The 12,506-nt window shown below is 43.1% G+C and overlaps 2 protein-coding genes across 2 annotated transcripts in view; one reads left to right on the plus strand and one right to left on the minus strand.

Moving 5' to 3' along the window:
* The window catches only part of LOC149340762 (protein GVQW3-like), a 24,365-nt gene extending 12,523 nt beyond the window's left edge, over positions 1 to 11,842 (minus strand). The window contains exon 1 of the mRNA XM_089550029.1: positions 11,360 to 11,842. Within this exon, the coding sequence (XP_089406155.1) occupies positions 11,360 to 11,842 (483 nt within the window). The remainder of the gene's footprint in view (positions 1 to 11,359) is intronic.
* LOC149340761 (thyroglobulin-like) overlaps positions 1 to 12,506 on the plus strand; it is a 95,495-nt gene that overhangs the window by 75,954 nt on the left and 7,035 nt on the right. The window lies entirely within an intron of this gene.

Consider the following 12,506-nt stretch of genomic DNA (forward strand, 5'->3'; position numbering starts at 1 on the left):
CAGCAAAGACGTGCTCACTAGCTTAGCTAGTTAACTAATATTAAACGGCTAATTTTTTAACTATTACTCTTAGGCTCCTTAATTATTGAGAGGCGTGTAGCAAAGGGTAAGGGATATCGATATCGATGTTTAGAATTTCGAAAACGCAGTTACTGTGCTTTCGAGAAGCTTGCAGGAAAAGCAACTTGTCCAGTGTAGGTAACTCGTCGAAATAGCCAAAATTTGTTTGGCCACAGCGCCAAGGGTAACCGCGTTTTCGAAATTCGAAAAAACTGATACGAATATTAATGATGGTGGGCTACACACCTCTCAATAATTAAGACACCTAATAGTAGTAGTTAAAAAGTTAACAATGCAATATTATTTTGACATCACTTTTTTGAAAAGTGATGGAAAAACACTCAAAATTGAAGCACACCCATGCATCAAAAGTTTTATAGTAAGCTCAAATCACTGAAATTCATCCGTATACAATATCGTACCATCATGTCACCATAATGACGTCTTAGAAGTGGCCGAAAGGGCTGGTCGATGGCACGTCTTTCGCTCAAAAGGAAGTTTTTCTAACCACAACGTCAGCAGTGAGCGCAGACTCTTCTTTTCTGCATGCTAAATCTGCTGTATGTATTTTTACGTTGTTAAGGCAAGAGAATGTTCTTCGGGAAAGCTTACCTAACTACAAGTGAATACTACCATTGCCCATGACCCCTATCCGGTGCTAATGACTAAGATGTCTTTGATTGGTTAAAAAATTCTTAATGAAAATCGCGTAACATGCACGTCTTCTCAGAGAAAATAAATACTGGTTGAGTGAATGAATGAATAACGACTAAACAAAGTAACGAAAGAACAAACGAATGACCAAAATAATGAACTAATCCTCCCTTCTCCGAGTACATTATGCGAGACCCATTCTTTCAGCATTAAATATTTACACCCTTCTTACGAAATTCTGAATGGATGAAAGAATGAACTGTAAGACTCACAGACGGCAGAACCAACGATCGAAGGCAATAATGAACGAACGAAGTCTCGCTAGAGCGTGCTTTGAGAGTCCCTTTCGCTGATTATTGCACGTCAATTTGCCTTTATTACTGAATGCAACGACCGGCCCACAGATAACGAGATCGCTTCTTATATGCAACAGTTGCAGCAACAATTCGCCTTCGCGTCGTTCGCGCCAATGTCAGCAGACAGTCGACGCGCTGTACAGCTCGCACGCTTTCTCGGCACTATCGAACAAATATGCGTGAAAATAAAACAATGCGACATGACCCGCAAAACGGGCTGTGTCAAAACCACTGACACCAGTCGTTACCTCCCCCTCCTCATCGACCCTATCCCGCGCGCCGCATTCCACAGGTCCGGCGACAAATACAGCTACCGCAAGAGCATAGAGACACTTCTGCCCGGCTAAAAATAGAACGCTGTCGCTGAGAGATGTTGGACAGCGAGGAGCACGCCGGGTACGAGTACAGGCGTTATTTCGGAGCGTTCCTGGGATCTCTTTCATGTCGCCGCCGCGCTTCGCAAGAGCATGCGATGTGGAAACGCGCAGAGAAATAAGGACACAAAGATAGCAGGGGCTGCTTTGCTACGCAAGCTGCGGTGATCTGAGAACGCGCGTCTTTTCAGGGTTGTTTTGCAGCTCGCCCGTGCTCCTATCTCGTTCGCTCGTTCTTTTTCTCTCGACCTCGCAAAGGAAAGAGGGAAAAAGGGAAGGAAGGGACACGGGTCTTGAGTCGGAAGCGTTGGACGCGCGGACTTGTCTTTTCCTTTAGCGTCCTGTTTCTTCTCGAGTGTTTCTGGGTGGACGTTGCGCGAGTGGAATTCGCGATGAGACTGAAAAGTATCCGACGCGTGTGTGTGTGGGTGTCAGGATTTGGGAGATTTGCGCTGCGCGGGAAGTACAATTGATGGCGTCGAGTGCGGAGAAGCTGCTCTGACGGCGGAAGGGTGCACCCTGGAAAGACAAGGGAGAAAAGGAAGAAGGAGAAAAAAGTGGAAGAGAGCAGGTGTTTGGGAGGAAAGAAAACTGTTAGAAGCCTGGTTTTCAATGCTATCTCGGAGCTGTTGTAAGCTCTTTACATTTTGGCCTGGTCTTTCCTGTTCTGAGTTTCTGGAAGCAGTCCTTGGTTATTTATTTATTTATTCATTTATATCCTCTGAATTACTTTTGTTCCTGGTAGCGGAAACAGGCTCCTCAATAGAATTTTACGCTTGCTTGATGCTATCTACTCCACGACTGGACACCTTTCGCTTTTATTTTCTGCTTGTCATTCTGCACTTTTATTGGTTTATATCATTCCTCTCAATGCGCTTTTTTCTTATTTTTTATTGTCTGAGCATTGTCTGTCATGAAAATATCTGAGCTCTTGATATGTTTGGTTGTTCTTTATTTTTCAGTGGATTCTCAACACTATGTTGTCAGCTTTGCTCTAGCCGGCTCCGTTATCCTGACAACAACCTCTCCCACTACACGTTGAAGTTAATCATTAACAAATCTCACGTGCCGAAGCCGCCCCTTGCGTTACGAGGTATGCCGTAGTGGATGGTTCCCTGTTAATTCAGACAATCTTTGGATGTTAAACGTGCGCTTTAATCTCTGTGCGCAGGAATTTTCACACTTCTCCTCCATCGCGAAAAAGGCCAGGTTATTTTAAGGCTAACCGAGCCAGCCATACAATTCGCATACAAATCTCTATTGCCATTCTGTTTGGCTAGTTACAGGCTGAAGTGATGCATAACTCACTACTTATTCTCGCTCCAACGTATCTCTCGTTGTCGGTTTAGCATGAGTGCACGTCCCTCTCAGCAGGAAGTATAATTCAGCGTGGAGATGACGATGATGATGTACTCTGGCTTAATGGCACATATCCACGATGGGGGATTGGCCAGGGTGCATAGCGGATACAAACGTGCTCATGTAAAAGGACTGGAGTATTTGGATATTTTTGTGTCTCAGACTAGAATTTGTACAAAAAAAAAAATCACAGGTGGTTATACATCTACTGCAAGCTCGCCTAGTGCATTATGACCACTGTCTTTTTCGGTTTTTTTCATCGCAAAGCCCACGAATTTTCCTGTTCGGTCTACGGGCATTGCGCATTGGTTGGATGTATAGAGGGATGGAAGGTATATAAGTGTTCATACTGCTGTGGCACCACGAGGACATGGACGAAGACGGAGTGGCGACAATATGACGATATGAGTGTCCCCTTTGAAACAGGGGGGGGGGGGGGGGGGGGGCAGTTTCTATCATGCTCGGCTTTTTTAAAAATTGCTTTTTCAACGCTGTTATAAATTGTTTTGTAAATTCGCCATCTGCTTTAAATACATTTCTGTTCCTACAGTTCTAACCTTATCGAGCCAGAAGCGTTAGCTCCCCCTAGCGGATGTTAGCGTTGATGGGGTAGAGCGGCTATGCTGGTGTCGAGAAATCGAAGTTACGATGTCGGGGTTCGATCAACGACGCATTGTTTACTATATTTTTCTTTTACATAGAGATGAATGATGAATGGCTTCTGGACGAGACACTGCAGAAACGGCAATGATCTGCTTGAGGTAGGACGAAACGTCACCTTTTGTAAATCTGACCATTGTTAGACTCTAGTCCGAAGGTAACTGTGGTACAGATGCTGTGTACCGCATGTACATCTGCCTTCCAGTTTCGCTTCGACTGAACTGTTCATCTGGCAACACGGAAACATGTGCAGCATTATTTTATGGGGGCCGGATATTTATCAGCCAGTTTAACGCCGGCCAGTTGGGCCGCGACGTTGCATCGGCCATGCGTTCACTGCTCTTTTCCGCTCAGGTTAGTCACCGGTCTCCCGATCGCAGTTCCAATCGATGTATTATTGCGGTGTCGTGCCCAGCGACTTGTATTATGGAATGAAAAAGTGTGCTGCTATTAAGCAGGCGCAGTTAATTCAGGAACTGCATATGCTTAAACACAAGACCTACTGAAGTACAGACCTGCACACACTGAGAGTTGGTCTAAATCTGAAAAAAAAAAATGTGCTCGATTTCTTTTCGTCTAATATTGACCAAGATGTTTCACTCGGAAGCATTGAAGGGCTCACCGAATAGCTCGCTTTGCTGAAGACTAAAAAAGACCGATCTTCGTTAAATTTTGCAGTTATGAAGTCAGATTATGTTATCGTGCGGCCTTCAGCTCAAGGATACCAAGTTTGCCATGCTCGAATACTACGCCTGCTGTTAGAAAGGCATGCTTCAAGCTTTCACAGTACGCACGTTAGATCAAATTAAAGCTCTTAACTACTTTAATGAGCTGGGTTGAAAACTGCGTAGTAACCCCAAGGAATTTTAGACGTTTTTGAAACATAATGGACGTGAACTAGTCGGAATCCCAAGTTTAGACGTCCACGATGAACTTATTACTGATGACGGTGATAAGGCGTGCTGCTTTGTTGCATATTTCAATCTGCTTTTGCGTCAACCTGCATCAGGAAACTTCTGCAAACTCGTGAATCTATCACCGAACCCATGTCTGGATTGGTCTTTGCGCTACAAGGTGTGTTAAACCTGCTTAGTAATATCAAGATCTCTTCTTCCGGGATCCTGATGGCGTGCCTACGTTTGTATTAAAATAATCGGCGAATGTAATTGGTCATTACTTAGTCACCTTTTTCCAAACATCTCTCGACTCGGAATGGTTTCCAAACAAGCGGAAAAAGTTTAATGTCGTCACAGTGCATAAAAGCTGTTCAAAAAGCTCTGTTGTTAATTTGCCTGCCGATTTTTCCAACGACTGAGCGTTGTAAGATGTTTTAACACATAGTTTATAGCGCAGTCATAAAACATCTTGAATGTCAAGACAGTTTTATTGCAGTTCAGCATGGTTTTGGACTAGGGTTTTCTTTTACCACTCAGTTTCTTGAGTTCAGTAATGATTTGTTTTCTTTTGACCATGGCTATAAAATGAAATGTTTATTTCTAGATTTTAGGAAAGCTTTTGATTCTGTATCTCATGCGCTTTTATTAAATAAGTCATGTTTTATTGATCTGCATCTCACTGTGATCGATTGGCTTCATTCATATCATCAGGGTCTCGTGCAGCTTGGTTTGATTAATGGTTTTCACTCTGATTATGTACAGTCTTTGTCAAAAGTAACCAGGCTGCATGGTTTGCTTCTAGCTTGTACAGTGCAGCCCTTGTGATTTTCCTAAAGATCAAAAAGTGTTGGAAGGTAAGAAGGACCCCAGTACTTCCCTTTAACGACCATTTCAGCTTCACGGAAGCTGTAAGGGCTCTACTGTGCGAGCTAGACGCAAACCATGCAGCCTGGTTACTTTTGACAAAGACTGTACATGTCTTGGATATATTACCTACAATGTTCGGCGATAAGCTGACTGCGTCGAATACTACGTTGCGGAAACTTCATCTGAGGCGCTAAAACTTCAGCGAGACTTGGATTCTATCCAGTGATACAGTGCTCTAAATCGCAGCCGTCTCTGAACACTACAAAAAGCCAATTTGTCCCTTTCATTCAGAAGCATTCCCCTGTATCAACCCTTTACTTATTAAATAACGTTCCATTGAATTTAAGCGTCTGAATTTAAGTATTTCGGAGTTTATTTCACACCTAACCTTACGTGACCGAGGCAAATTGAGTATTTTACATCCAAAGCCTTCTGACTGCTTAATTTCAGAAAACATAATTTCAATAAAGCGCAGTCTGATGTCAAACAACTCCTATATTTCGCTTACATAAGACCAATCCTAACATATGCATTCCCTGTATTGGACCTCCAACTGCGTATTTATCTGAAATGCTCGAACGCGTCCAAAATAATGCTGCGGAGATTTGTGCCTAGCAATTTTAGCTTTTCAACTAGAGTCACGTCTCTTAGAAACCGTCTCGGTTGGTGATCTTCAGTTGACCGTATAAAACATTTCAGATCGGAGATCATGTATCGCATTTATTTTTAAAAGCTGCGTATTAACAAACACGCTACCTGCTTGATCCTCATTTATCTAGAAGATTTGATCATCAGTGCAAGATCCTGGAGATGAGATATCGGAAAGATGTGCACAAAACATCATTCTATCCACTGACGATCAGTAAGCGAAACAGGCTGCCTTTTGAGTGCTGCACTGAAGATCGATTCCGCGCATTTATATCAGATATCCGACGTAGCGCGCAGTTATCTTTGTGCGTGCGTTTTTTCATTCCTTTTCTGTCACTGTATTCGTGGTGCGCATTTGTCCTCTTTAAATGCATGCTTTCCATTGTTACTTGTGCAGTGATATTTTTTTTCTTTTGGCCGTACCGGTAATTGTTATTAGTCATTTATAGTGATTAGGCAGTTATAGTCAGCACTCGGTAAAAAATGAATTAAGTAAATAACTAAAAATAAACACAGATACATAAATAAATAACATTGCCGCAAATGCTTGTAGTGTTTGTTCATTCTTCAAAACTGCCGGCACGCTGCTTTATCGCTTTTGTTGCGATGGAAGAGGCGACCAGATTTATCTAGATTGATCGCATGCAGACGGGGCCGAGTCTACATTGTTCCAGAATGTTGCAGTAATTTTGCATGCTTTATCTCGAATATTCGCTATCAGCTTTAAATTGAGCATGGCCGAGAGTGGCGGGAATTCTGTTCGACGACCGCCGAGCAGGATTGTTGCTACACCGCCGCCGAGTGATTCAGTTATTTGCGGGCGCAAGTCAGCCCGAATAAAGAGTTTCGTTTAGACGCCATCTTCGCTGTCTTTCTGCTCTCCGGACTGCAGTCACCACTACGTGACAATGTGCATGCTTCCGAACGAACCCCTCGAATCTCTGCAGAACTGTGCTGCCAGATTCATGGCATTTAAATTACTTTCATCTTATAAGTATTACTGCACCTGAAAGAAGAATTAACCTTACTGAAATATAAGCGATGTTTGTTATTCCACGAAGGGCTGTCAATAATTTCCGACTCATACAATGAGTAGGCCCTTACTTTTCCCATGCAACATATGAACGTCCGAAATAATGAAAGAGTACTTTTCGCACTTTTTGTTATCGTCATGCTAAGTTTCCGGGCTAATAAATCTTGCTTAAAAAAAAATTGGGGTTTCTTTTAATGCCTCTCTAGAAATAAAAATTCAGAATACGTTCCTTTTAACCAGTGTAATTTTGTTAGGAGACGTTGTACACCTCTGCATTTCGGCATCTGCTGTGTAATCAGCTTTTCTTTCCTTTACTAACCATTCATTCTCCCAGTGAAGCTGCGATTCTCTTCAAGTGCGCATTCATATTCAGAGCACCGCCTTACTCAAAAAGAAAGAAAGAAGAACCTGAACCGTTGAGAAAGCTCATTGAGGTAAAGAAGAAGAAAAAGGAGAAGAAGATGAAGAGAAAGCTCAAAATGATGTTTTAACTTCTATCCCGATGACAGCATTCTGATCAGTACAAAAGGAAAAAAGAAAAAAGAGCCTATGAAACGCACTGTCTCTTATTCGTCCCCGCTAAGACTCAGGTGGCCAAGAAGCGGAGTAAGCATTCTTTAAAAAGCCCCGCGCAACAGAATATTTTTCTCGATGGCGTGGGCGCTGTTCTTGGAACGAAATTTAAAAAAAAATGTAGTCTGATCTTGTTTTCGGTTTAAGTTTCCAAGTAACGGCTATTTTCAGATGCAAACGAAATACCATCGCTTCGTTGAAACTTCCCGACAGGATTCCCTGTTTCTCTTTTTCGATGGCTCTGTACGCTTTTTAGATGTATAGACGGTGAGTGGGATGTTTTCGCTCCATTGGTGCCGATAAAAAGAATGCGTACTTTGTTTCTCCGTGACATGCTCTGAACGACAAAAAATAAGCCATCGCTAAAATGTCAAGCATGTGACGTCGTCGGGTGGGAGCTTCCGAGTCTCTTCTAAATCTCTTGAGCAATTACGGCATAATTCACGATAAAAAAGGGCCAACTGCACCTGTGAATTCAATTAGAGAAAAGCCGAACTTGATAGCGCATTTCTTCAGTCTACAAAAACGAAGCTCTTAAAAGGAAAGAAAGAAAGAAAGGAAGGAAGGACGGAAGGAAGGAAGGAAAAAAGAAAGAAAGAAAGATAAAAAGAAAGAAAGGAAGAAAGAAGGGAAGAAAGAAAGAAAGAAAGAAAGAAAGGAAGGTAGAATGAAGGAAGGAAAGAAAGAAAGAAAGGAACCAAGAAAGAAAGAAAGAAAGAAAGGAAGAAAGAAGGAAAGAAAGAAAGAAAGGAAGAAAGAAAGGAAGAAAGAAAAATAGAAAGAAAGATAAACGGAAAACGTATTTGATGAAATTGCCCTTGCCAGCAGTAAAGTGAACAAAGAAAGGAAAAGCCTCAGGGTGCTTTCCAACGTTTCGACAAGAGGACTTGTCTTCGTCCGGTCAAGGCGTTCATCATTGGCGGGGTTTAAATAGGGCCTTTACTCCGAGGAGGAAGGACCGGTGAGGGGGAAGAGGGCGGAAAGTGAGAAGAGTGTTAGGATGAAGGGCGTGAATCTTGTCCAGGCATGATGGCTGTTGAAGAGGATTAACCAGTTGATTTATTTATTTATTTATTTATTTGAAAATACTGCAGCCCCATTCAAGGGGCTATAGCAGGAGTGGGTACAAAAATGTGGAACAATTCCACGCATACAAGAGTACATTACAAGCATTACAAATATAAACGCTAAAAAAACAACATACAATGCTACGACTCAATTGCCGACGCAAAATCAGAGATTGATAGTGCACGAATGTTGCCATCCAAAGAATTCCAACACTCCACAGTGCGCGGAAAAAAACTGTATTTGAAAACGTTAGTGCGGGCAAACAAAGGTTGGATATTAAGATCGTGATGGCTCCTGGTTGCAACTGCGAAACTGTGAAAGCAAAAATAGTTGGGGCTGCTGAATATCGGACGCAACGCTCTCTGTAGTGTCATTCGCAGTGTTAATACAGATTCCTACTTCGCATCGACCCCACTGGTGACTTTTGTGTGCCATGCAATTTAGGTAGGCGCGACCGTAATTGCCTGCACCGAAGTCGCTGGACGTTTCTTGCATTAAATACTTTCTTCATAAAATTTGTGCATCAAGCAGCCCTCTGTGCCCGATATGTGGTGTTCGCGAAGATCTGGAAGTCTTGTGGTATGTTGCTGCCTGATTTTCGGTACTCACCGCAAGGCATTGCTAAGTACTTTAGAACTCCACCAGGACTGCGCCCTGTGCCTGGAGCATGTCCTTGGGCCCTGGAGTGATTTAGCTTCGGCTACGCGTGGCCCGAAATCTTTTATAAATTATATTAGGGACACGGGTTTGATAGGCACCCTTTGATGTTTGTTGTTTGTGAGTGCGCGAGTATTGTGGATGCTAGATTTCATCTTTCAGCTTTTCTTTTCTTCTTTTTTCCCACTCTTTTCACCCTCTTCCTTCACTCTCTTCTGCAATCGCATGCCACGTTAACAACCAGGAACACTTCTCCCTTGTTCATTAATATATGTCTCTCTCTGCCATCACACAATAATTTTTTTTTTATATTGCGATCACGTATGCGATGGCATGGTCTAGTGAAGGTGATGCAAATGGTCGCAGTGGTCGTATATAGCACCGGCAGACAATCCGACAAATGTTAAAAGGCCCCAGAAATCGCTGCCACAGCTTTCATCGCATAGTTTCAGAGGATAGTCTAGCATTTCATAGGTTTTCGAATACCAAAGCCAAAATTTTCCTCCCAACCGGGCAGCATGAAGACAAAAATAATTTATGAGCCCATATAATCTTACCGCAGTCACTGCTTTTTCTTCATTTTTTTTTTCACGAAGAACCAGCTTGCACCAAGCGCGCGCCTTTCTTGGTAACATTTTCTCGCCGTTAAAATCCGTTGCTTGTTTAAACGAGACGATAAAAGAACAAGATACAGAATGTAGCCACACACATTCTAAGCTCAGCTTAGCGTTGCGAAGACAATCTGCAATGCTAATTCCGGTGCCCATTTCTCGGCCATTTCTGTAAAAAAAAAAAGAAAAGCAAGTTCACTTGCTAGTAGTTCCTAGAATCGCTGTTCTGCCCATTTCACACTTTCTCTTCTTTTCCCCTTCACATGGGATGCACTGGGCGATGAACCGTATGAAAGGTAATCACGCGTTTTTGTGATTAAGGTTTAGTTTATTTTTTTGCTTTAGATGCTTAGATTGTATCGAGCAAAAGAACGGTAATCTCCTAAAAGTTACTGACCATAAAAACGCAGCCCGCTGACATTTTTCGCTAGCCTGAGTGTTTCTTACTTTCTCCATAAAGCAGGGCTATTATGCTGCGGCAGGCCGTTATTGCGTTCGCCTGTTATTGTTCACTCTATCTTTTTTTTTTTTCTGTTTAGATCGACGTGTGTATGGCGCATTCAACGCGCACGGCATTTACACGTGGAACTTCGAGGATATAGAGCGAAGCCTTGGCAAGTCGGGGTGTGTAATGACCGCGCTTACAACAAATCTCAGCTGTGTGGCTTAAGCTGCCGTACGCCCGCTTCTCGCTGTTTTGTTGAGAGTTCTCCGAACGGGATTTTTTACGTTGATGCTTGCGTTGGTGGCTTTTGAGACATTGAGCATTTTTGGTTCTTTCTGAAACATATGCAATAGATGCCCATTCAGTAGCGCTTATGGTTCGTCATCGCTATTCATTCTTATCGTAGCCAGTGAGTGAATAAATCAACAGGCAACAAAATAGCCACTTTCCCTTTGAAATTTTTTTTTTATATGAGGTCTGTTAGAAAAGTATCCGACCTTTGGCCGAAGAAAAAAAACTGGCATAGCTGGAGCCTTGGAAACCTAATCACCTTCAAAGTAGTCACTCCCCACACTTCTCCCAGCGGTGCTGCCATTGTTGGAAGTATTCCGAAAAGGCCCGTTTCGGAACTCAGTTTAGCTCAGCTGTCGTGGCAGCCATAATGCCCTGTAATCGCGCTCCTTTCAATGGCTTCTTGATTTTGAGAAACAGCCAGAAGTCGCAGGAGGCCATATCAGGAGAGTAAGGAGTCTGCTGAACTACAGGAGTCCGGTTTTTCGCCAAAAAAGTCTGAGTCAAGTGCGAGGAATGTGCAGGAGCATTCTCGTGATGGATGCGCCACTTTCCTATTGACCTCAACTCCGGTCTCTTGCGCCGCACAGCATCATGTAGGTGACGGAGGACATCCCAATAATACTCCTTGGTCATTGTTTGACCCTGTGGTGTGCGTACTCGTGGTGTGCCACACAGAGGGAGTCAAAAAAAGCAGTCATCATCACTTCCACATTGCGTTGCACTACTGGCCTTCTTTAGCCTTGGTGACATGGAATTCTTCCACTGTGACGACTGGGATTTGGTTTCCGGGTCATATCCGTGCACCCAAGACTCGTCACCAGTGATTATGTTGTTGATAAAGTCGAGGCCACTGTTTGTGGAATTCAGCATGTCCTGTGAGTCTTCAACACGAGGCTGCTTTTGCTCCACCGTGAGCAGCTTTGGCACGAATTTTTCCAGAACTCTCTTTATGGCCAAATCTTCGGTGATAATGGAATGTGCAGAAAAATTGATGATGTTCACCTCTTCCGCAATTTCTCGGATAGTAACACGACGGCCCCGCATCACCACAGCGTTCACTTCGGCAATGACCTGGTCATTTCGGCATGCTGATGGGCGATCGGAGCGTGGCTCGCTCTCCACCGATGTGCGGCCGTCTTTAAACCAATTGTACCACTGCTTAATCTGTGTGCTGTTCATAGCATCGTCACCGAAAGCCGTCTGAATATTCAGAATGGTTTCCACTTGGCTGTCGCCCAGTTTCTGGCAAAATTTGATGCAGTAGCGCTGCTCCTGTCGCTCCGCCATTTTCCTTACAATAAAAAACCGACGAGAGCACCGCGCCCTGCCTCACTCAAACGCTGCGTCACAGCGACTGGCGCTATCGGCAGGCGGGAAAAAATTCATGCATGCGCAGGAAGGTTCAAGGTCAGCTGATGCAAGCGCGCTTGTTTCATATCCATCCGGTGTTCGCAAAAAAAAAAACAAAGTCGAATACTTTTCTAACAGACCTCGTATGTAGCCTTCTGTAGGTGCAATTTCTTTTTTAATTCATTTACCCTAAACATGTACGTGGGATTTAATTGGTAAGGGGTATATCACGCAAAAAAATGCTGCATTATAGATAGGAACTTAAATTAGCTTGCTGGAATACAGCATGACAAAAGTTTTAAACAATTAACAATGAGAACATTCTCAATGAAATATTTTCAGCATTAACACATGCAAGAAAATACATCATATTCAAGGGTTCCGGAAAGAAACTAAGGAAGTACAAAGAAGGCAAAACGAACCGAACAGAAGATAAATCTTGCACACATTTTACGTTAAACTATCTTTCACTGCTGAGTTAAGTTTTCCAGAATCACTGGTGTTAACTACAGAGTAGAGGAGGGCTTTTCGTTGTCTTATTGTCAAGTGTAGAAACGAAAATAAGACTGCGTCTGTTCGAGCAAAATGGCGGTTCGATTTT

This window comes from Amblyomma mixtum, chromosome 6 (genome assembly GCF_055824585.1).
Source record: "Amblyomma mixtum isolate Tamu chromosome 6, ASM5582458v1, whole genome shotgun sequence".
In the NCBI taxonomy this organism is placed as follows: domain Eukaryota; kingdom Metazoa; phylum Arthropoda; class Arachnida; order Ixodida; family Ixodidae; genus Amblyomma; species Amblyomma mixtum.